Raw genomic sequence first — 24,967 nt, 5'->3', positions numbered from 1 at the left:
GGGTTGGCGCCGACAAACTGATCACTTTTTTACAAGTGTTTGGGGTCTAAATAGGTTTTTTTCCACTATTTGAGGCCAATGCGGTGGCGAGGGTAAACAAACGCAAACGCAAGGGGGCCTCAAGGGGGTGGTGAAAAGACGTCTATATGAAGTACATGTAATGTGTTATTATTTATAATTTAAATGATGACACACTTTGTTTTAATTAATCTTTTTGACACACTTTGTTTTAATTAATCTTTTTGTAAACATTACAAAACATGTTTATTTTTAACATGAACAGCAGTTTTTTATGAAACATTGTACTTAAAAGGATATATTATCTAAATTTGCTTTCAAGGGAGATAATGTCACTGTGTTCATATCTGAAAGACAAACATTACGCCCCCTGCGAACTAGAATTTAAACTTCCGCGTTCCAAGGTTCGGGTTGAAACGGACTTAAAAAAGGTGAGGATTTTCTAAAGCTTTTCAATTTAATATTGCAAAATGTATATGTTTAAGCACGATGAGTTTACTACTAGTGAGGTTAAATAGTTATACGAGCATATTTTAATTTTAAGATAAGCTATATATGAGATAAAGTGAAATAAATCGGATCACGTGACTTCTCTATGTTTTCATAAAACACAGAATAAAACCCTTAACCTTACTTAAAATGGTTTATTTAATTAATACTAAATTAACGTTTACAGTAAAAGTTCAATGAAATATCCAAGATGAAAAGCTATATGTTAAACTAAATAATAAACATGACACTAGTTGATAAATATGTGACGTGTTTAAGCTTGCAAACTGAATTCTTTCAAGATCGCATTGAGAAATGCATATGGAGATATTAGATTACACAGGAACACAGGCACAAACAGCAGTTACGGTGTAGTTAATGTTAGTCATAAATGTTTAAACATATTTATTTCCCAGGAATATATAAAATAATATATATTTATTTCATATTGTTCAGAACTTTGATATGTCGTCGGCGGAAAATTGATTAGAATTTTTCATTTTTAAGAAAATGGAGGTATCTGGAAAGGTAACTTCGACATCAAAGACGAACTTTAACCTCTACTGTATTACGTGTGATACAGATGGATTAAAGGAGCCAGCTTACGGATTTTGTCAAGACTGCCAAGAACATCTTTGCAAAAGTTGCTTTCAACATCACAGAAGGTCAAAGCTATCTAGAAACCACGTACTGCTTGATAAAGACGCAATGCCAACACAACAAATGCCAGTTGACGACGTAAATGCAGAAGTAATTACGGACAACTGTACCAACCATAGGGATAAACCACTGGAGTTCTATTGTAACAATCACGACACTGTGGCATGTTATGTCTGTGTTACACTTGAACACAAACAATGTAAAGTTGACTATATTCCTGATGTTTCAGGTTACATATCTGGGGAGTTGATAGATTTGAACAAAAAGATGGAAGATTTAGTCAAGAAATGTGAAAATAATATTATGAAGGCTTCAGCTGCTACAAAGCAACTAGAACAAAGTCGTGGAAAAGTTGTTGAAGATATACGGCTCTTGAGAAAAGAAATAAACGATCGTTTAGATCAGATGGAATCGATGATGATAAAAGAAGCTGAAGCTCTTGTTAACACAGCAAATTACAAACTCGAGAATACCCAGGTTGCTTGTGAAAAAATAGCCGAGGAAGTAAAACGTTCACAGTCATTTCTAAATGCCCTGAAGGAAGCAAAAAAGCAGAATAAGCTTTTTATTGTTGTGAAGAACGTCACACCACGTATGATGACACTGGAAAGTGAAGAAATACAGATTGTCCAAGATAATATGACATATGACGCCATTCAATTTGACCGGAACCAAAATCTACTTGATCGCCTGAAAAATGGGGAAAAATTTGGAACAATTTCAACATACCGAAAATCATCAGAAGATACTGAAATATGTGTGAATTATGAAAGATCGCACAACGTGACTTTTCCTTCTGATAAAGAAAAAAGCAATGTCGTTGGGATGGTAATGGTTTCTGCCACACAAATGGTCATCGCTGATTACGGTAATAAAAAAATTAAAACGATAGATGTAAACACAGGATCGTTGTTGTCAGAGAAGACGCTGTCTTCAGCACCACGCGATGTTATAAAACTTCCACAAAATAAACTTGCTGTTGCATTACCTATTGAAAAGTGTATCCAGATAATGTCTTATACTGATACAAGTTTGTCTTTAGATCGTCGTATAGATGTGGGAGAAGAGTGTTATTGTGTAGCTTATAATCAGAACAAGCTAGTAGTGGGTTGTAATTATAATCCAGGGAAGTTGGTTATTCTGGGTTTAGACGGAAATCTGATACAGGTGTTTGATACTCCTGGATTGTTTGATGGACCTGAAAAGATTGTTATCAGCAGTGATGAGAAGCTTATGTATGTATCTGATTCCTTCTACTACAGTAGCAAATGTTTAAAGATAGACTGGGAAGGTAATGTTGTACAAAGCTTCGAGGATCAAGGATGTCAAGGTCCTCGAGGAATACAGGAGTTAGAAGATGGTACGTTGTTAGTTTGTTTCTACGGCAGTCACAAAATTGTCAGATTGTCGAGCAGCTTCAAGAAATGTGAGATCACAGGATTAGAGAAAATAAACCTTTACTATCCAAAGGCTGTAACATACAGTGAAAGTAATCACAAATTATATGTCAGTTGTTGTTCTAAGCAGGGATATGGTCCAAATAATACAATAAAAGTATTCAATAAAAAAATAATGTAAATTTGACTTATGCTTAATTATAATAAGCAAATGTTGCATACCTCTTTCAATTCCATGACATGAAAAAGGAATATAAATATTTCAATACACGTGGGCAGACATGTGTTAGATTTTTTTTATAGTAACTTAATGATTATTGTTGACTTCATCAATGATTTTGAAAGGATTTTTACTATTGACATGTCACATAATTTGATATCAGCTGAATATAAAAGTTAATTTGTTGACCATAGATATCTATTATGTTGCAGAATTGTTACATTCAAAATGTTGCATTTCATACTGATCGAGATAAAGAAGAAACTTTTAAACAATACATGGTTAGCCTAATTATTTGTGTATTGTGGTAGTAAAAGACATGTTATGTAGTGTTGGTTTTACCAATAATTACAGTATATAAAACTCATGTTTGTATGATGTATGCTGTACTGAGATGAATAAATTTGATTGATTTAATACGATTTGATTTGAATTACGTTTACTTCCTTGGTTAATCATTTGTTTATTTATTTAACAGCGTGGTTTACAAAGTCAAATAATACATAAACACGTAAATGAAATCACAGTTAAATAAAAAATAATTGAAATAGAATGTTACAAAGATTTTATTATTTTAACGATGAAAATTAATTCATTATAGATTCAGTTTAGGAATGTTTGGGCAAACACTAATGAGTGGTGTGCGTTGAATCCTCTTCAAAAAACGGTTCATGGAATGGATTAATAACACATTTATACAAGCAATTCTTCAAGTCCATTATCTTTGATTTTGCATTATCGCATGATGCAGCGATTTATTTCATTGATGTTCCTCAGCTGTTATGTACGCCAATAACATGCTTTTTATGTAATTTCATCTCGCCAGATGATATAATAATAATTTAAAGGTACATAAATATACATCTATTTATTTCAATGACAAGACACATAATAAGAAGTATTGCTAACTAGAAATTGCAAAATTTGTTCCTCTTTTAAATTTGCTTCATCATCACTAACAAAAAATTTAAAAACTTTAGCAGCAACAACATTATCATCATCATCATCATTATTATAATGTATAGTATATGTACTTCCTATAATAAGCGCCATATAAACACGGCTGCAGATGTTTTTAAACTCAATACATATGTATTTTAACATTTCAGGTTAAATGATGAATTTTAATTAAGGTGATACCGCTTTGTCAGGCATGTTTATTTTCACTTAGTGGGCCCAAAGTGAAAGTAGGCCAAAATTCACATAACAGCAAAGCTCACAATGTAAAATGATGAACGACACACTTCTAGGTCTATGTTTTTAAGGACTATTATAAACAAAAACAAAAATGATAACAATAAGAATATTTACATTCAATGTGCTACATTCTGAAGACTTAGTACAGTATATTGCAAAGTTTTATGCACATCAATTTAAACATCTGTTTACCGTATTTATGCAAACACTAGGTTGTTGCACGTGCATTATGCTGTCACGGTTCCGTAATCGCGTCTCAATGAAAACCACGAGAATTTCGTTCAGTTTATATGTAAACATTTGAAGCAGTAAGCATTTGAACACAAAATACATACTTGGATAACAAGGAAAACTTCACACAGAAGAAAGGTACTTTATCTCTTTTTATTTCTCTTTTTCTTTTTTGAAATGTCCATCAATACTAAAATTATTTGTTCTATACTCCATAAAATGTATATCTAATTGCTTTGTTTTATTTCAATATCTGTCTACACTGGTCTATAGAGTATGTTGCTTTGTTTATAAATTATGATAGTAAAATTACAGATCTTTGTGTCTAAATGCTTTTAATCAGCGAACACTTCGGTTAAATGTGTTGTAATAAAAATACGTTTCTTATTCTACTTTCGGGATATGAAATAAAAAGTATGTTTATCTTTTTGAAAGGGTATTTTCCGTCGATCAGCTGGTCAGAAAGATTGGGAATTTACAGGAAGATGTCCTTATCTCCGTTCCAGAAAGAAAAACTTGAATACTACTTCAACTTCTTTGGTCAGTGTGACTTTTTGCTTTTATTTAAGTTTTATACTTATAACGACTCATTATTATTTGCAAATGTTGTACAAAATAGAGACAACTCATTACCGATTCCAACTATAGTATTATGTTGTGATGACCGATAACCAATTCAAAATAAGGAAGCATGTCGTGACGACCGATAACCAATTCAAAATATAGTATTTGGTTGTGACGATCATAACCTATTCCAACAATAGTATAACGTCGTGACGACTCATAACCATTTGCAACTGTCATATTGTGTCGTGACAGTCAAAAACCAATGACAACTACAGTAGCATCATGTCGTGTAAGTCCAAAACCAATGACAACTACAGTAGCATCATGTCTTGTAAGTCCAAAACCAATGACAACTACAGTAGCATCATGTCTTGTAAGTCCAAAACCAATGACAACAACAGTAGCATCGTGTCTTGTAAGTCCAAAACCAATTACATCTACAGTAGCATCGTGTCTTGTAAGTCCAAAACCAATGACAACTATGATTCGGTCCAAAACCAATGACAACTACAAAAGCATCATGTCTTGAGGTCAAGAACCATTGACAATTACAAAAGCATCATGTCGTAACGACCCATTCAGAGAGAGTCATAGGGAACTTGAACATGGAATGATGTGATTTGTTCATGTCCCCTATGACTCAGTTTTTTTGGTCACAATATTTATTTACAAATTTACAGGACCTTATTGCTCTCGAACCAGAATTATCTTATCTATTTTAATATATACGTTTCAAGTCGTTATTATAGAGTTTAGCAACTGATCTAAGTTTAGTTTTTGAACCAGTTTTAATTTTGAACTGCGACTTAATACATGAAAAATTGTTATTTTTCCTGATGAAATTTCAAAACTTAGATTCGGATGGCAATGGACAACTGGAACTAAGTGACCTTGAAGGATTTATGAAGGTAACAGTTTACTTTAAAAAAACAACAACAAACAAACAAAAATGAGCCCTGTATTTGTGCAATTCCTAGTACTTAGTATTTGATAAGTCTACAAAAAGTATGGCTCGACCTCTCCGTGGCATTATTGTCCGAAGACATGTCCAAATTAGTCATATTATTTATTATTCATTAGTCGTGGATGTTAAACCAGGAAAATGTTAAGACCAATAAACTGTAAAAATATATATATTCCCGTAATGAGTTAATGTGGTACGTATTTAAATAACATTAAATTCAATTGACATAAAGATCGACTTATAATCAATCAAAATATGGTTGATACATTACATTTGGAACCAAAACCAAGACTATCGTCTTCTCCTTTACTTGGCTTATTATCAATCGCAATATTACATGTAATTTCTTTTTTCAAACTGTCATCATTGACACCTAACTGTTTACACTACAGAAAGTTCAAGACTTCACTGGTTGGTCGGAATCCTCTCCTCAAGCTCGAGAATGTTATGAAGTACACGAGTGTTTCTTCTCAACTCTAATCGAGAAAATGGACAAAGCTAAAAATGGTACTTTATCTTTCTATTTATAAAAATGCTTTGATTTAGTTTCTTTAAGAAATGATATGATACTGTAACATGTACGTTTGCTGCTATCCCGTCACTCAATATTGAGAACATCGGATTTGTAATCCAGAGGTTCCTGATTCGATCCTCGGCACAATCCTCGGGCTAGTTGAAATTTTTGTGATTGTTAATTTCGGACATCGAGTCTAATGGTCATTTGTCCCTCGTTTGGGACACTTGATATTATAATTGGTAATTCCTGGTTATTTATCAAAGAAAGTTAGTTACCTTGACCGACTGCCGGGACATGTATTGAAATCGGCGTTAACTAAGCCTCATTTTGATCAGATATCAGTTTAAACAAAGAATACAATAGTAAAATTTATTAGACAAGAGAATTAGTTTAAGAAAGAGCTAACAATATGTGTACTTTGTTTGACCCATATCTTTAAGGAATGTACTATTTTATTTTCAATTTTAACCAGAGAAAATAAGTTTAGACAAGTGGTTTAGAATGTGGGAAAAGCTGATTCCAGGCTGCATGTCGATGATTAACTTTCCAGTCTGGCTACGCCTTCTTCCAAGATCTCTATTCCGGATTATTGACAAGAACCGTAAGTTATCAAAACTGCTTACTCTGAATTGACTTCTTAGTTTTACTTTAAAATGTTACTTTACCAGCGACATAAGTATATCAAAAACATTTTGCAAGTAAATGGCAGCACTATACATGTTTGAATTTAGCAAGTGCCCTTGGTCTTTAGGAATGTCTGTGTCTTCGTTTAAAGTAAATAATGCACGATAGAAATAGTATTGATTATTTAAATACATGTACATGTAAACCACAGCAAAATAATCAGTTTTAGTCTAATCGTTAATGTTTCTTTTTAGATGATGGAAAGATATCTGAGAAAGAACTAGCAGATTTCTATGTGAAGTTTGTGGGAATACACGAGGAAAACGTGAAGTCACTGGCTTCCTATGCCATGGAGCAGATGACTGACGTATGCTAACTTTTATAATAAATCTCCATGAGTTTAGGTTACTCAACGTCTGTATTATATGATAAATCTCCATGACTTTTCATATGATTTATCTCTATGACTTTATTATTATGATAATTTCCAATGACTGTATTTACATCACATAAATAAAGTCATGGGAATTTATCATTAGAATAAAGTCATGAAGATTTATCAATGGAATAAAGGCATTATTGAAGCATATATTATAAACACCGCATATGTCTTGTATTGTAGGGGATTTACTATATTGTATTGAGAAAATATTCAATATTATATTGAGAAAATGCGCGCTATTTCTATGTATTATATGGGTAATAAAATATGAATTACAAAAGGAACATGAATCATGAGTGTATGTTATTCAAAATAGAATGAAATAATTTTTCAGAGAGGAAGGTATCCCCTTACACTTGACAGTTACAATCAAATATTTGCTAATTTCTTGATTGGAAAGACGCCATATGGACCAGGTCGTTTTATCTTTGGATGTTTTGAGCATACGGCACAAAGAACCGAGTTTCAACTGATACATGGACCTGGAGAAGACATATTAGGTATTTAACGTGTACAAACTAATAAACTACCTGAAAAGAATAATGATTTTACTATCACCATAGTAATCATTTGTCCGTTAATTAAAAAAAAATCGCTTCCTATATAATAACCCTATAAAACGTCCTTATATTAGAGCTGTTCTAATTTTGAGGAAGAAATACTTATACGAGAGTGCAATATGGATAATAGATTATTAACAATATTTTCTCATATTCAACCAGTATACTATTTCATAGAATAGACATGTAACATGATTTTTTTACAAAAAAATATAAATCTAATTTACAACATTATTCATGAAAAAAATAATTTACCTATTTTTCTATTTCATTTTAGATCCAATACTCGGTCTGAAACGTTTACAGTTAGCACAGAATTCTCCGTCCACGCCAAACTCCATCGTAAAAGTGAAATTCTTCAGGGCTGCTTGATCTGTCACCTATTACGTACAGATATTTATCACTTAACAATAACTGAAATATTTATTGGTAGCAGCTATGTGCGTGTAAATGTTCTTGTTCTTTAATTAAAGTCAGCCTTCCTTCAGTCTTCTAGTATGTTTATTTATGCAAGTGTAAAACTGTGGATATCAGATTTCTGGAAAAACTAGTACTCAACAAAGTTCCCCTCGTCGAGTCAGTTTCAATGGTCGTTATTGTGTTCAGTCGGCTACGATAATATCACACCCTAATATATAGCCTGTCGGGTATCTAGCTCTGACAAAATAATCAAATAGTGGTTATAGTTTCTGATTCCTGGTAGAATTTGACATACCATGCCAAAGTATTAGGTAGTCCAGATGAATAACCTAATAGTAAATGTCTTGGCTGTAAATTGCCAAAATAAAAGTTTGTTATATGTTAAGTACCAAACAGTGTAAATTTACAAATTGTTATTTGGTCTATGTTTATATCCGAACATGAAATGATTTGTTCTGTTTTTAATTACCAAATATTCATTAGTTCTATGTAAATTCCAAAATTGAGTCCTTTTTAAATTCCAAAAATGACTAACAGGAACCACGGATTTATATTACAATTTGTAATTAAGATCCGTGCAGGAACTGAGTCCCCCTGTAAATTCCCAAATTGACCAACAGGAACTAAGTCCCCCTGTAAATTCCCAAATTGACCAACAGGAACCGAGTCCCCCTGTAAATTCCCAAATTGACCAACAGGAACTAAGTCTCCTGCAAATGATGGCCTTGAAATTGCTCACCTGAATGTATAAACTTTCCATGACAAGGAACGAGTAATATTGTAAAATATAAACAAAAGCAGATATAAAATCTAAATCTTTTACTGATATAACAAAGTTCATATTTTTATCTGAAATAGTGCATGTGTAAAACATTAATGGTTGCTATTGCAAAGGGAAAACAACAGTTCCAAAAGACCTACCGGGGCGGGGCAATTTTGACCACAGAGCTTTTATTTAAATAAACTTGGTAGATACTCGCTAGGAGTGGTTTCAACTTTCATGCTAAATATCTAAGCTCTAGCTCTTAGGTTTTTTCAAGAGGATTTTTTAAGTTTTTACTACATACATGGAAAATCAATAATCCCCTTGAGAGGGTCCAATTTTGACCCCAGGGATTTTATTTGATAAAACTTGGTAGACAGTCACTAGATGATTCATGCCAAATATCTAAGCTGTAGCTATTTGGTTTTTTTCAAAGATTTTTTAAAGTTTTTTTTTCTTTGCATGGCAACCAGAGTAGGGACATTCCTGAGAAGTTTAGATAAAATTGGCTTAGCAGATTATGAGGAGATGTTGTTTAAAGTAAAAGTTTACGAACAGACAGTCAGACACTGGACAAATTTCGATCACAAAAGCTCACCTTTGTCACTTTGTGACATTTGAAAGAATAAAACAAGACAAAATTTGAGAAAATGTTTATTAGGACATTTACCATTGACAAATTTGACAAAATACCTTCAAAATATTTGTTTTCAAAATTATGTACAAACATACCATCCAAAATAATAGCAGCAAATTATACAAGCTTTGTTAAACATTATGAGAATAGTTTATATTGACTTATTCATTCATAACTAAAGGATAAATGTTTTAAACAAAATGTGTGTACAAATAATTATGACCATGCATTGAAGGAATAACGTTCGGTTTATACATTATTTTAAATGAACGCAGATGAAATAATTACGGACATGGTATTGTTCTAAACACACAAGAAAAAATGGTTTTGTGAGTATTACAAAACGTACAGGAAAATTATGCTCGGACAACAAAATTTATCATGTTGTATTCAGGTAACACGTAGTGAAAAATACTACCAGTTATATGGTATATTTAGGAAACACATGTTTATTTCTAATTCAAAATTTAATTTATACATTCAATCCACAATATAGCACATTAACTGAAATGTGTAAAATAATAATACACATTTAATGGAATATTTGCAAATGTAAAACAAAAAGAATCGCTTCCAAACTTAAGAAGTCCACATATATTCCAGATAAAGAAACACGTATATGGCTTTAAAGGAATGTAAAACTTTTTAGCTAAAGATAAAACTGGGTGCTAGAAACTTAAAAAGTTACAATGCATTACTATATGTAAGGAAAATTTAGTGGGTCTGAAGTCACATGCGGGTAAAGGAGAATGACGTTTTTTTAAGAACCGTTAGGCAGATAAAGCAACCAATCGTCTGAAGGTTGACTGGAACTCCTTTGTTACATATTTAAAAAATCTCTCCCCTGATGCTATTTGAACCAAATCATGAAAGGTAAGCTAGCTAAACCAATTAAAACATTTATTGTTGCATCTCTACATTAGCTATATTTTTTTAATGATCAAAACACTTGAAAATAGAAGTTTCTTTCCCTGGAATATACAAAGACTTCCGCACAACCAACGTTCCCATGAATAAGAAAATGTATATTCTCAAAAAACAAAATCAAATAAATTTTAATACAAAAAAAAACTGAAAATCAAAACAGTATCAAATAAAATATGAAATAACTTAACAAGCAATTTAGTACAAAGCAATAAACACCAATCTTTAATCCATGATTAAAGAGAACAGATTAAAATGAAAAACATTTAACATAATGCTAATTTGAAACAAAATTTTATAACCCACGTTAACATATCTTTATGATCAATCTCCTGTATTTTGTTTCAAACTAATTTTTAAAACATGTCTAAAAGAATGAATTTTTTGCTATGTTATGTAATTTCCTGACTTTGATATAATATCAATTTTCAAGTGCTTCTCTGAATTTCTATATGTTAGTTTAAGCATTATAAATATAAGATATTAGAAACATTCTCTTATCTGCTTCCTGAAACTCATCATTACTAGCCACTTACGAGGTATAGTAAGTAGTTAATACCCCCGCTGAGCCAGACACACATCCCTGGGTCGAGAGCGACTTCAGTAGGGCATCACACAGATTTCTTTGATAGAAAGGCAGATTTCTTACTCATAAAGCCACAGTCTAAATGGTAAACTTGGAAAATCTTAGAGTATTGGTTCTGCACGAGTTATTTCTATGGAAACAGTAGTAGTGCCTTCCGTTGCTATGGAAACAGTGTATAACTTCTAGTACCTCCATACACAGCATTACTTGATCAAACGGATATTAAACATAGAATGACTTACAACAGAAAAAGAGAACATAGCACAATATAAAGGTATTATGTACACGGTGCAACAATGTTCTTTATCAATTTACATGTAAAAAATTCAGCATGATTTTACAATAACATTGAAAAAAAAAACGACAGCTGCTGAAACGTTATTTCGACAGAGCTGTAACACGACAGGCATTTTATAAACAGAATGTTATCTAAAGCACTATCTCTTTATATAAACCAAATATGTGCACCACACTTTTTCTGGAACTCCCAAAGCTTTCTTTTTCCCAGCAAAAAAACGTTCATACCCTCAATGCTCCAATCACAAATTGGAATCTTTATAACAGTTATAACAGTGACAGCTACCAGCAAAGACAAAGCTCTTCAGTTTAAGCAATTTTATCTTCCTTCTTATCTTTCAACAACTTTATAAACAGCTCACATGAACAAAAAACCCATTCTCCCTATGCGTCCCCTGTGACACTTATTTGAGTTGCCATGGCAACAGCTTCATTTGAGTCAGCACTGACAGAGAACGAAGATTTCATTTCATCCTGTGAACTTTCATCGGTCTCATACGAGAACTGTGTGATTTTAGAGGATGTAGCCATTTCCTGTTCCTCTTTTTCTGCTATCAGGGCACTATGATAGGTCTCAATCGCTCTGTTGTAACTTGATGATTGCGACGTATCCATAGACACCTCAACTTCCTCATTACAGACAAGTACATTGTCCATGTCTTGTTCGCCTTTAATCACAGACATTCCACTGTAGTTAAACATTCCTGGGACTTTAGATGGTGACACGGTACTTTGTTTACCATGGTTACTGACAAGGACAGGTTGTTGACCACGCCCCTGTTTACATGAGAAACATTCATATTCCTCTTCCTCCGACACCTCGTCCTCGGCTAGACCGACACACAACAAGTGAAACCATTCCTCGCATCTGTCGCACTGCACCCAATTTACTTCTCCTATAAATTAAAAAATTTATCGGTAATATTTCTAGTCTATAATGCTTTAATAACATAATTTTCCTGTCAATGAATTTTTTGGAGTAAGAGTTATCAGTCTACAATGTACATTATTGTCTTATTAAAATTTTGTTATATACTGTCTAAGCTTGTTCATCTTGAATGTCTTGAAAGCAAAATTCATTATAGGAAGTTTATTTGTTCACGGAAAGGCTAAAATTCATTTAAAATTTACACTATGTTATGAGCCTTAAAAGTGATTGAAAATAATGATTCTGTAGAAAAATGTGAAGTATCAATTAATTTAACAGTCACTAAGAAAAGCTGGCATTAAAAATACTGTTGTCAACCAAAACGTTGCAGTAAACAAAATCCCCATGCAGAATACAGACTCCTTAAAATCAAAACTTCTTTAAATCAAAACCAGAATTAGATACTTTCTAGTTTTAGCTGACCTGATCAATTACAGAAAGCTTTAAAAACTTGAGCAGATCACATACCAGTAGGTTTAAGACACTTCCTAGCAGCACAATCTTCATCACTATCATCATCATCAGCCATCATCAACTCCTTCTTTACTCTCTTCTTACGTTTCTTCTTCTCTAGTGGTTGTCCATCTTCACTTTTCAACTGCTAAAGTACAAATACATATATTTATGCATATATATCAAAGTCTTGGCTAAAATTGTCACAATGGACCTTTCCAGTGTCAACAGTTTTATGTTGACTGGCTATCCAGTTGCTACACATGGATAATACATAGTACAGTCTTTTTCATTTTTTTCTTTTTAAGCTATAACAATATTTGAGATCATCTGTCAACTTTCAAGCTAAGCTGGAGGAGGAAAACCTTCCTAGCTGTTTTCTCATTGGTCTAATATGAAACAATTCATTTCCTATCAAATTATCAAACTTTCTTATTGATTAAGACCTACCTGTACTTTTAGTTTCTTCTTCTTCCTGGGTTTCTCCCCTTTCTCTATCTTTGCCTTAAGTTTCTTCAGTTTATCTGGTTTAATGTCAATGGTTAGTGGTCCAGTCAATTCTTCTGTCATTATGTCTTGGAATTCTAAAAAATGTATATATTTTTAGTTATTATATAATCATTTAAGTTAAGCATGGGCAGCAAAGAATAAAACTTTTGTCTTGGAATTCTAAAAGAATTAGTTCAGATTTATCACATACAGTTACTGTTCAGCATTGGCAGTAAATAATCAAAACTAAAGAACTTAATCAAAACTAATAAAAAATAAAAATTCAGAACTAATAAATATTTTCAGCATGAAGTAAATAAACAAAAATTCTGTTAATATTTTAGAATTATTGATTTAATGTAAAGTATTCAACATAGACAGTAAAACGTTTAAACCTTGAAAATTGGTCCAGGGTTTATCAATTACTGTATTAGGAATTACGTGTATTTCCAAAGTTTTTAAAACAAAAAAAAATTCACAAACTGTAATAAAGTCCAGTCTTTTTTACCCCACCCCCAGTTTTTGTTATTATAATTTTACAAGTTTGTTAGGTGGAAAACTATTTAAGGTGAGTTTGTGATGGCTGCTCTTCATTAGTTCTATTATTGACCAGATACATATTAATGACAACTTACCCATTCCATTTTCATCAAACTCCCTCTTTATCTTTGGCTTCATAACCTTAAGTTTCTTTTTCTTCAATTTTTCGCCATCCAATCCAACTGTAATGACCTTGACCTTCTTAGGTTTAAGTGGGTCTCCACCTTCAAGACTCTTCCTCTTTTTGTACTTCCTCTTTTCAGGGTCCTTTTCCTTCTTTATCTTGATTCTCTCACCGTCATAACCAATCTTTGTAGAATCATAGTCCTGAATTATACAAACAAAACAAATTTATAATCATAACATGTAACTAACTAGTCTTTTCTTCACCTGTGTAAAAAAGCAACATCCAGAAGAACAAAGCAACAAAAATATGACAAAGCATTTATCTATAGCATATGGAAACACTTTTCTTAAAGCTCACCATCATAATAAATTATAACAGACCACATGTAGAAAATCCGCCACAAAAAGAAACAATCACTTTTCTCCATTGATTCGCACATTTTGCAAAATTACCTTTATTAAAAATTTTGTTAAATTTATCAAAGAAACTTTTTAGGTTTTTATACTTTAGATTGTGCCTCAAGGTTATACAACTTTTTTAAAGATCTATCTCAAATCTCAGGATTGTCATTTGTCAATCAACGACCTAAGATAGAGCTTGAGCTTATAGAAATTCCTTAATTGCCTCTACGGCAGATCTTTGCCATGTCCTATAATTGTGTATCATAAAAACAAAGATGACTCACATCAAATTCTACAACTCTGTTATCCTCTGATCGTGGCTGGCAGGCCTGAAGAATACGCCAGATATGTTGAGTCTCGTCTAGTGACACCTCTAGAAGATCGCCCTCCATCATTAGAATCTCTAGCTGGACTTTAGCCTGATCAGATAACTCTAGTACGGGGTTCTCTAACTGACGTGGTATCAATGGTGTCTTACGCTGCTGTTTTTTTGGTGACATAGCCCCTAAACGATCAAAATGAGCAATATAACAATTAAACCTTACTTTCTAAAATTACACAACCAATGAAACTAGAGTACTTCAAATGTAAATGTAAAATTAAATACCAATACTTATTTGAATATTGAAAACATGATTATAACTATATGTTTTAATTTTTGAAAAAGCTATCTGAAACTTTTACATTAAATCTGAATTTTTCATGTTACTATGAATGTTTTATAGAGATTAATAAATTCAAATATTTAGCTCAAGGCTTAAAAATGTAATATCAAATATGTGGCCTACCAGGGTTAAGTTTGGACATGGACGAGTATGCATGCTCCGACATTCCTCCAGGTGGAGGGTTACTATTGCTGTTCTCTCCCGAACTGACCACTTCAATCTCCAGCTGATAATCTTCCTCCCCACCCTGAGAGTCCTCATTCACCACTGGTGGGGACAGAGGCATTGGTAACGAGCTCTCCAAATCCATCCCAATTCCAGAATCTGTCACTCGAGGTGGTACATTTCCGTTTCCACTGAAAGCATTTTGTGTAACACTGGCTAAATGACCTTGCAGTTCTGGATTATTAGCAGCTTTCATAAGTTCAGCGTTTATTATTTTCTCAGTTTTTTCTCTAGCTGCTTGCTCAACCATTTTCTGACTAAGTACACTCAATTTTGCAAGGGCTGAGGCAAGTTCTGACGTCGTCAATGCTTGACGTGCCCTATCCTGCCATGCCATCGCACGTTCGGTCAAACACTGCAATGCTTCTCCCTCGGGTAAACGGACTGGTAACTTTTGTAAGGACACAAGTAGAGATAGAATGGTTTCTAAACGAGGCCTACGAGAACGTAAGCACAGTGGACAGAGGAACTTGAGATCTTTCGCTGCCTGTACTGCAGCCATCTGAGAAGATCTGTTTTTGATGTTTGCTGACTTAGGCAATGGGACACAGGTACCTGCAAAATAAAACAATTTACGTAAATAAAGAATTATATTCATAATCTTATATCATGAATGATATGCATTAACTACAAATTTCCTTAAGTCAAGTCTCTCATAAAATATTCACAAAAAAAGTATTTCCATGTAACTAACACTCTTGCATTCAATAAAGTAGCTTTAAAGTGTCAAGTCAAAAGACAAGTTTTCAAATTTTCAAAATGCCCAACTTAAGTGAAATATAGTTTCAGAAATATATGAACTTCACAATCCAAGTGACATTTTGGATGTAATATGCAAAATATGACAGAAATAACTATTTCTATCACTTTATTTCTTGACTGCTACATACACAGTCAACGCTTGTTCTGAATATTAAAACTTTATGGTAATATCTGTGATTATAAAGCACTTGATTTTATAAAAGTAAGAGAACAATTTCTATAGATTTTCATCCAAATTAACAAGAATTTGGAAGCTCACTGCTTTTAAATAATACATGACATGTGAATTTAGGAAATACTTTTAAATATAAGGCATATGATTAGATGTAATGCTATAAACTTGTATGACATATGATAATATGCATTGCTTGTATAAACTTGTAACACATACCATGGAACCAGTCTTTACATAGTTCACATTGTAACATGAATCCCGAGGCACCTTTCCTACAGATACAGAACCTGGCATCTACCCCGTCTTGTCGTATCTTCTCCATGTTACGTATACGTAGATCCATCATAGCCTCTGCTTCCTTCTCCTCCGCCATCTTAAACGCCGCAACCTGTAAAATCATCATTATAACACTATGGTTGTAACGTCGCTTTTCACTGGATAATCGTGGCATTTAAATTGTTTTATATACACGGCTGATGTCCATTTATAAAGAAATTTTACTTTTTTGGCTAAAAATGATAATTGCTGTATTATCAATTCGTTAAAAGTATTTTTTGAGAGGTTATATGGCCGTATATAAACGGTTGTTTGCAATATAGCCCTCGCCTATCAGTTTGGGTTATATTTCCATACAACTGTTTATATAGGGCCATATAACTTGTCAAAAATCTTTATAACTAATATTATAAAGACATTTATATAATATATTTCAATGTAATGATAAATTGTTTGAGAAATCTGCACTGTAAAATATTCACATAGCCAATTAGTCTATCAAGTTTTATTATTTCCATTTGTTAAATTTAAACTCAAAATTGAAATAACAGAAGCTTGCTGACAAATTAAAATAAATTCAATATTGATTCTAAAGCAAGTGTTCTAAAAAGTGAACAAACTAAGTTCCCACCATAAAAGAATATAATCTTAAAGAAATTATTCTTCCGGCTTTATATGCAAATTATTTATGGTAAGTATAGCTCAGATACACTAATTTCAACAAACAACAATATTGTATATTCCTTAATAAATGCCCACAACTTGGGTACTTAGACAAAAACAGATTCTTATAAATCCAAGTAATTTAGCGCAAATATTAATATAGCTGGAGCTTCCAGCATAAATAATCTAGCACAAAAATAACAAAACAGCAGTAAACATTCTTCTATTTTGACACTATTTTTACATTTTTTGTACAGAAAACTTGTGAAAAATGTAATGCTCCTGGGAGTGTTTATTAGGGAATGTAGAGTACTTGAGTTTTATTGATAAAACTTACAATAAGAGCAGGATCTCTCTGTTCTTCAATCTTTATGTCACTCATACTGTTGTCCGAGTGAACCCTCTCTAGATCCTTCAACCTCTTCTTCCTTTTACCACTGCTGTATATACCTATATCACTCCGAGGTGACAATACCTGAAAATAATACAAGTTTGTTTTTTTATAACTTTCTCATAGCGAAATGCTGACACAATCCTTTTTTAAATGATTCAATATTTAACTGTCAGAGCCTAAAATAAAATACTGTTTGCTTACTGTTTATGATCAGCTCATATGAATCCTGACAATATGAAGTGTTTTTCGCCATGTGTTTTATTGTTATATTTACAGACTTAACCAAAATTTACTACCAAAAGCAACAAACAATTTTTAAGGGTGGTCTTTGCACCATGGCATTCAATAACAAATTACTTGTTACTCATTTTGAATTGCTACAACTTTAAAATCCCAACTTTTATACCTTCTATTTCTAAAGTTAACACATTGACTATAATACCATAATACTAGTATAAGCAAAGTAAAGATATCATCACTTATAGGTTTATAGCTTTAACAAATAACAGCTTCAAATATTGTATTTGTTACACTTCTTAATTATTAATAACAATAAAGAAGTACATGTATGTCAATATAAATTTGGACTATAAACTACTATCTACGTTAAATTTTAGTTGAAACATTGATCAGAAAACAGCAGTAACATACCTCTAAGAGACTGTATGTTGAGTTTTTCTTTAGGAATGTTCTTGCTGTACGCTCTCTCCAAGACTTAGCTGCAGCCACCTGCGACTCTACCTGCGGGAGTTGATCTAGGCGTACCGGAATTGGCCGACCTTTATTCACCAAGCTCTCAACAACATCGAGGTAAGGATAGGACTCAGAACTTTGTATGGCCTCCACTTTGGAGGTCCAATCCTTGGCTTTACGTAAAGCTTCCTTGAGAGCATTTACGTTGGGTAGGCAGACAGGAATGTTGGTAGCCTCGTTAACTATTGCTTCTAATGTTGACATTACATGTCTCGGCCTAAATATAATATATACATTCTTGAATTAGCAGTTTCTTTACAACATGTATACCTTATTGCAGACATGTGACTTCAAGAACTCACTTCTGTATCATTAAAATGTGTCCAATTAAATGGGGCCGATTGAAGGTTTTTGTTCAGTTTAAGACTTTTGGAAAAAAATTTGTTTTTTAATCTCGTAAACTGCTATAAATTGCATACATGTGATTTCTAGAACATCAAAATCTGTTTGATTCAATAGGGCTGAAGGTTTTGCCATGTTTTAGACTTTTATATAAAACATTTTAGTCTTTTAATCTCATTAACTGCTATATAAATGTATCTTGAACAAGCCATTACATCAATATCCATAACATTAACAAGAATTAATTGTCAATATCATTATATGTTTTATTTAAGTGACATTGTGCTCATTTTTTTATGTCAAGTTGAATTGAATTAGTAATATATTCTTTAGGATATGCTATTATAATGGAGATTGACCAATAATTGATAATAAAAAATGTTTATGATACAATATACCTAAATTATTAAAAGACTGTCCCACTCCTTTTAAGAATTGAGTGTTATCGATTAATTCTGAATGATATTTACAGAAAATTCTTGCATGGATTATTGATTAAATTTTCAAGGTTAAAAACTAAATTGAACACAATTTTGGCAAAGTATCAAGTTATTTTCATATTTTACTTGCTCACTGATCATTTACACATGGATGGGCATAATGTCACTTTAACAATTCCTATAACTTTCCTTTCTCCTACTAAGTATCTCAGTTTACACAAAACTTAAGCAATATACTATATATTGTAATTACAGACTCGGTCACAATCATACCTGGCCTGCAAACAAATCCTGGCTTTTTCTTCCCATCTCTCACTCAATGTTAACAGTTCTTGCAGCTCAGCCATAGCCTTCTCTACAGCATTATGTGGTGACAGACCAACTCCTGACTCCATAAGTTTCCTTAATGTATCCAAAACAACAGATTCTGGATCCTGCAGGGATTCTCTCACTTCATCTAACCATTTAGCTTGCTGTAATACCTGTAATAACATCACCATATTATATACAAGTTAGAATGTTTTTTTGTTGGTTATACATCGCTAAAACACTGTAAAGGTCATATAGCACCTTTCCAGTTTAACTGATGGGAAAGACCTCAGGTCCCCCTCTGTGCATTATTTTAGGCATGAAAAAGGCATCTGAGTAAAACCACTGTCGTTCCATAAGCTAGATGAATAGCCATATCGCATGAAAAAATCAAAAGTTCTTTGTGAACTTTGAACCCGCAGAGGCAGGTGGTTTGAAATCAACGACCGTAACTCGGCTACAGACGCTCCCTTCTGTTGAAAAGTACATGTATATTTTAAATAGTTACAGATCAAGTGCAACGATATATGAAATACTTTTACTGCATTTATCTAAATGACCACTGTTCAACACTTTATCTTTGATTGAATATTATACTAGGTGGGTAAGGAGCCATACTCAGTTGTTTATGTAGTACTAAAAACGGTATGAAGTTTATCTTGTAGTTTCTTCATCAAGTGATGGTAGGATCAAATGTGTCGAAAACTGCCAAAACTAATTACTTATAAAAAAGGGGTTTCATTTAGTACATATGAAATGCTGCACACACAGAGCTGTATTGCATGAATGTTTACCTGTTTAAGTTTTGGTATTTCAGGTAGATCAACGTCCAACTGTACACTGAAGTCTATTAACTGTTCCAGCTTGACAGAGTCGGGTGTCTCTGCTTCCAAAGCTTCCTTGGCCTCTGCTTGAAAGTTCAAAACCTGATCCAGTAATTCCTGAAACAAATACAGTCAAAAGGTCATCAAAAGCCTGCTAAAACAGTTCTTTGAACAAATACGCAGCAACTTAATAATAAAAATCTGGTAAAACAATTTCTGGAACAGAATCAGTTGTTATCAACTCTTGAAATAAAGAACATTAAATCATAAAGCTGGGTTTTTCCCCCAAAAGAAAATAATAAAGAAATACTGAATCATTTTGGGTTTACATGAGGAAGAAACTTATGATACCAAGCAAGGATAAAAGGTTTTACTCATTTGCTTTGAATTATTTATACAAGTTCACTTATTAAAACTTTGCATAAAATAATATATTTTAATTGTCATTCCTTGTTCTATATTACACTAGTACAGAGCTAGGCCAGCATGAGCCTATGTGCATTTTTTGTCTGCAGAATAAACTCTATACCTGCTTCATCTTAGCATTTTAAACTTACATTCATTGCATTACTTAACAATAGACACTTCTACAGCAAGTCTTTTTCACAAATTAAGAATTGAAAAGGGTTATATATAGAAGAAAAATGCTTTAAGATATTTATTACAGACATTGTCACATACCTTGAGTAATTTTCCCTCTTTAATGATACAGGGAAGGCTGGCCACTTGTTCATAGAAACAATTAAGTTCTTCTAGGCTTAGCTTAGCAATGTATTTACCATCTGTATTCTGTCGATTCCTTTAGAGATAAAAAATATCATATAGTCATAGGTATCTTCTAATTCAATCTAATTATCCTGTATTGCTGTAAAAATAAACTGTACAGATTTATTTTATCCATCTTAAGATTGAACAGGATAAAAAAAGTTGCTAAACAATCAATTCTGTAATTTAACCAATCAAAGCATAACTATGTTATGTCCTTCATTCGAAATATAAGATAAATCAATTGTTCATCATGTCCTTAAATAAAGCACATCTAAGTGTATGGAATACATTAGTTATATGCTTAAACAATAATATTCAAAACTAAAATACGATCAGTCTGATCACTTAAAATCACCTGTTGCGGGCCCCTTAAAATATAGAAATTACAAAATGTACATGAACTTTGTTTTACCTAGTTCTAACTTTCTTTGACACAAGTTGATTGGCAACATTGGCACACTTCATAGCTTCAGTTACTGCATTATTCAAGGATTGCATGAGTTCAGAATCTGGGAAATGTTTCTCCTCCGCATCTATTAGTAAGTTCTTCAACTCCAGTAAATCTACAATATAATTTTACATTATGTAATAATTGGGTTTTTCCATCTGTTTCTATGATTTACTAGAAAACTTGCCTGTCAGTTTATAGCATCAATTTAAAGCTTTTATTCCATATTTATTTATTTGACAAACATTTACTGAATCAGAGTTAATAGGTATTTTACTGGCTTGTACAAGCCTTTTAGAATTAGTGTACTTGCTGTTTCAATATTTGTTCTTCAGTTGTCAAGTACATACGATACACTATCACAAGAAATTACTTACAAACATTCAAACATTATAGTAAATTTATAAATCTAATTAAAAAAATCAACATAATTGGGTTTTTTTATTATCCAAACAAAGCGCATTCTAATCTCCAACATCAAGTAATATCTGAATTACCTTCATCATAAAGTAACATCAAAGGATTCAAAGACAACACTTACCAACTTTATTATCATCAGTAGCCTCCAAGGCTTTTTCCACACTTTTATGCCATATCTCGTAACACTCTGCTCTCTCCTTCAATCTGCTCAACATTGCTGGGATTTCATCAAGGGTATAACGATACCTTAAACAATACTTGCTGGGTGGACAACTACATAATTTATCTGCATGACGGAGACAAACAATACGTTCTGAAAAGAAAAGTGAAATGTTTACCACCACTGAGTAATATTAGGGAAAAATAATTTTGTATCAAGGAAAATGAAAAATTGAATATTAAACGTATAACCCAGAATGCTTACTTATTTTAGATAAATTTTCTGCCCATATGAAATCACCTATCATCACTGAATTATATCAACTATCAAGTTCTTCTGATATGTCTGAGGAAAAAAAAAACAGTTATATTTTGAATTATTTTTAACAAAAGTGAGCCATAAAAACCTAAATGACTTTACATTTTAGCCCACACTTAACAAACATGATAGATTACTCACCAGAACATACACAGGTAAGAGCTGACAGGAAACATGTGGTTTTACAAAAGCTACACTGTCTCTCATCATCTGGTAACAATTCAAACGCTTCTCTCTCAGCTTCTGTCACACCCTGAAATGTTTAAAGTCCACTTTCATTATAGATAACACTTTCTTAATGTTAGTCAAACTTTCTGGATAGAAAATCTTACCAATCTACCATTAGAATAGGTGTCTAACTTTAGCTAACATATGAAATATAAACTTTTTCTATTCACTTAAAATTGTAATTTCTAAAGTTTTCCGAAAGTAAAAGGCTTAAAGTTATTTTTGAGAGTAAATACAACTTTCTTTGAAGCAAAATGCCTCTTGTTGTGTGTTAACTTTTACAAAAATGTATTGAATTCAAAGTAGCTAAATCAGTGTTGTCAGATTTCAAACCCACAACGGTATGGGCAAGTGCCTTGATGTCGGGGAACTTAACCAGTCTGCAACTGAGGCCCAACTATAATGTTAATAAGATAAAGCTAGAGTACATACCATCTGTAACAAGTTTTTCCTCAGTTGTTTCTCTATATCTGCTATACCGAGTAAATCTTCATGTGTACTTGCCGCGACTTTAAAGTCAAGGTTGTCAGGGTCGGCGGCCATTTTACATATGAGTTCTTCATGTGAGAATACACACTGTCTGTGTAAATCTCTGTAGTGCTCGATACACTTTCTTCCCATTGGTAACTATAAATAGAAGACAGGCAATGGGTTATAATATGATAGTTTTGGATTAAATATCTGGGACACCAATACTGTAAAGGTCATATGACAACTTTCAAGCTTTACTGACTGATAAAATACAAGCTCAGGTGCCCCCTCTTGCATTACTTTAGGAAAAATCAGACATAAAATTGCAGCAGACATGTATATATATTTGTATATAAATTGAATAAATGTCAAGACTGTCCTATAAAAATCAACATTAGAAATACCTAGTATTATATACAACAAAATGTACATTTTTATTGTATCCAGAAGAACTATGGATGTATCTAAACTCTATAAAATACTGAAACATTGTTAAAACTTAATCTATATTAATATAATATGTGTTCTACAAATAATATGTCTTTAAGTTAGATGATTGAAAAAATTATCTGTAGAATAAATGCAATTGTATCAGCTTTTCAATTACTTCATTATCATGTTTATGACAGAGTATTTTATTTGTTTTATTCATTTGTCAGTACATCAAATAACAAGAACTTACCCAGTCTGATGGACAGAAGTTGACAGCTTCAGCAAAGTTATATCCCTGGTTAAAGCCGGCATGATATGCTCTTGGGAATGTTATAACAAACTCTCCTGCATGCTGATTGGTTCGACAAATCTATAAATATACCAGGTCTTCATTAATTGTATGACAATATAAGAAACTAAGCAATGAATATAGTAAAGAAAATATACAATGGGTATTACAAATTTCAAACTTTTCATCTACTTCAGGTTATGAAGGATGTTATATACGTATAAGTAAAATGTTTGTATCCATGTTTAACAATGCCCCTAGACCTGATACGTTAATTCTGAAGTTCCATTTACAAACTGTCATCTAATCTACAATTATTTCTTGAAAAAGAGCAGAGGAAAAAATAAAGACTTTTTTTCTTTCTAAGCTATTGCAAACAACATTTGAAAATGCTTCAAGTTTATTAAAATATCTGTTTAATCTGGTTTTAACCTGTGTCGATCATAACCATAATTTCTGAATGACTTCATTACATCCTCAATAGTTAAAAAAAAATTTTAACAAAATAATGCCCTGTTTCGATGAAGATTACATAACTCTACTGACAGATAGGCTCAATTTCTTTTAACCTAAATTGACAAATTATAAGTAAAGGTCATAAATATTCTTTTTCCCATTCATTTTGTAAACTAAAGGCTTGCCTAATAGGTAAACTCTTTGAAGGTTTTTGTTATTCTATCTAACTTGCTATGTTTTTAACATATACAGTAAATATATTACCTTTACTCCTTGTTTCATAAGCACATTAGGGTTCATAATTGTGGTTAATTGATGCAGAAGATCAGGGGAGTTCTCAAACAGCTCTGGTGCTGTGCGTTTCATAGCATCTTCAAACTGGTCTGCATTATGGCCTGATACACCATACCAGGTCTTTGGTTCACCCCTGATAAATATAACCAAAACACATGAAATATCTTTATATATAATATTATTAAAGCATTTAAATTACAGTGATTTCACCTTTTATAACAGAGGCCAATAAACGGCTTATTCCAAATAAAAATTTTCTTTAAAATCTTGCAGTTTTTCGAAAAATCTGAACTTACACAAGCTTTTTACTTCCCAAATTAGCAATTTAAGCGATAAATTTTTCCCTAAATCATTCCAAATCAAAATTTTCTTTAAAATCTTGCAGTTTTTCGAAAAATCTGAAC

At 32.4% G+C, this 24,967-nt stretch overlaps 3 protein-coding genes across 5 annotated transcripts in view; 2 read left to right on the top strand and 1 right to left on the bottom strand.

Annotated features, from left to right (window-relative positions):
• The first annotated feature begins 335 nt into the window (after positions 1–335).
• LOC132760077 (uncharacterized) lies at positions 336–2,745 on the top strand. Its single transcript, XM_060751969.1, has 2 exons — positions 336–449; positions 1,015–2,745. Exons 1-2 carry the CDS (start codon positions 348–350, stop codon positions 2,743–2,745), a joined length of 1,833 nt encoding a protein of 610 aa, XP_060607952.1. The 5' UTR covers positions 336–347.
• A 1,462-nt stretch (positions 2,746–4,207) lies between these two features.
• Positions 4,208–8,374, top strand: LOC132760076 (sarcoplasmic calcium-binding proteins I, III, and IV-like). The gene is made up of 8 exons (XM_060751968.1): positions 4,208–4,350; positions 4,648–4,752; positions 5,635–5,687; positions 6,136–6,250; positions 6,733–6,861; positions 7,139–7,251; positions 7,661–7,826; positions 8,164–8,374. Exons 2-8 carry the CDS (start codon positions 4,698–4,700, stop codon positions 8,256–8,258), a joined length of 726 nt encoding a protein of 241 aa, XP_060607951.1. The 5' UTR covers positions 4,208–4,350; positions 4,648–4,697; the 3' UTR covers positions 8,259–8,374.
• A 3,517-nt stretch (positions 8,375–11,891) lies between these two features.
• LOC132760073 (lysine-specific demethylase 5A-like) overlaps positions 11,892–24,967 on the bottom strand; it is a 30,631-nt gene continuing 17,555 nt past the window's right edge. For 2 of the 3 annotated variants that reach the window (XM_060751964.1, XM_060751966.1), the window contains exons 13-30: positions 24,534–24,696; positions 23,775–23,894; positions 23,054–23,248; positions 22,535–22,646; positions 22,037–22,228; positions 21,460–21,610; positions 20,961–21,078; positions 20,250–20,396; positions 19,420–19,628; positions 18,263–18,581; positions 17,555–17,692; positions 16,495–16,666; positions 15,240–15,896; positions 14,736–14,956; positions 14,019–14,250; positions 13,345–13,478; positions 12,910–13,042; positions 11,892–12,409 (exon numbers count right to left, since the gene is read on the bottom strand). In XM_060751964.1, the coding sequence (XP_060607947.1) occupies positions 11,898–12,409; positions 12,910–13,042; positions 13,345–13,478; positions 14,019–14,250; positions 14,736–14,956; positions 15,240–15,896; positions 16,495–16,666; positions 17,555–17,692; positions 18,263–18,581; positions 19,420–19,628; positions 20,250–20,396; positions 20,961–21,078; positions 21,460–21,610; positions 22,037–22,228; positions 22,535–22,646; positions 23,054–23,248; positions 23,775–23,894; positions 24,534–24,696 (3,925 nt within the window). In that variant the 3' untranslated portion in view covers positions 11,892–11,897. The remainder of the gene's footprint in view (positions 12,410–12,909; positions 13,043–13,344; positions 13,479–14,018; positions 14,251–14,735; positions 14,957–15,239; positions 15,897–16,494; positions 16,667–17,554; positions 17,693–18,262; positions 18,582–19,419; positions 19,629–20,249; positions 20,397–20,960; positions 21,079–21,459; positions 21,611–22,036; positions 22,229–22,534; positions 22,647–23,053; positions 23,249–23,774; positions 23,895–24,533; positions 24,697–24,967) is intronic. The other variant, XM_060751965.1, reaches the window with a different exon arrangement.

Source organism: Ruditapes philippinarum, unplaced genomic scaffold (assembly GCF_026571515.1).
Source record: "Ruditapes philippinarum isolate M1 unplaced genomic scaffold, ASM2657151v2 ctg7397_1_1_1_1, whole genome shotgun sequence".
Taxonomy (NCBI): Eukaryota; Metazoa; Mollusca; class Bivalvia; order Venerida; family Veneridae; genus Ruditapes; species Ruditapes philippinarum.
The sequence above is the reverse complement of the archived record's forward strand: the minus strand, read 5'-3'. Positions and strand labels throughout refer to the sequence as shown.

Excerpts from the sequence above, each read along its gene's own strand:
- LOC132760077 (XM_060751969.1), top strand. The coding sequence starts at position 348 with ATGTCACTGTGTTCATATCTGAAAGACAAACATTACGCCCCCTGCGAA. Across the intron at positions 450-1,014 it reads TTGAAACGGACTTAAAAAAG|AAAATGGAGGTATCTGGAAA; the intron begins GTGAGGATTTTC and ends TTCATTTTTAAG.
- LOC132760076 (XM_060751968.1), top strand. The coding sequence starts at position 4,698 with ATGTCCTTATCTCCGTTCCAGAAAGAAAAACTTGAATACTACTTCAAC. Across the intron at positions 7,252-7,660 it reads CCATGGAGCAGATGACTGAC|AGAGGAAGGTATCCCCTTAC; the intron begins GTATGCTAACTT and ends ATAATTTTTCAG. Across the intron at positions 7,827-8,163 it reads ACCTGGAGAAGACATATTAG|ATCCAATACTCGGTCTGAAA; the intron begins GTATTTAACGTG and ends ATTTCATTTTAG.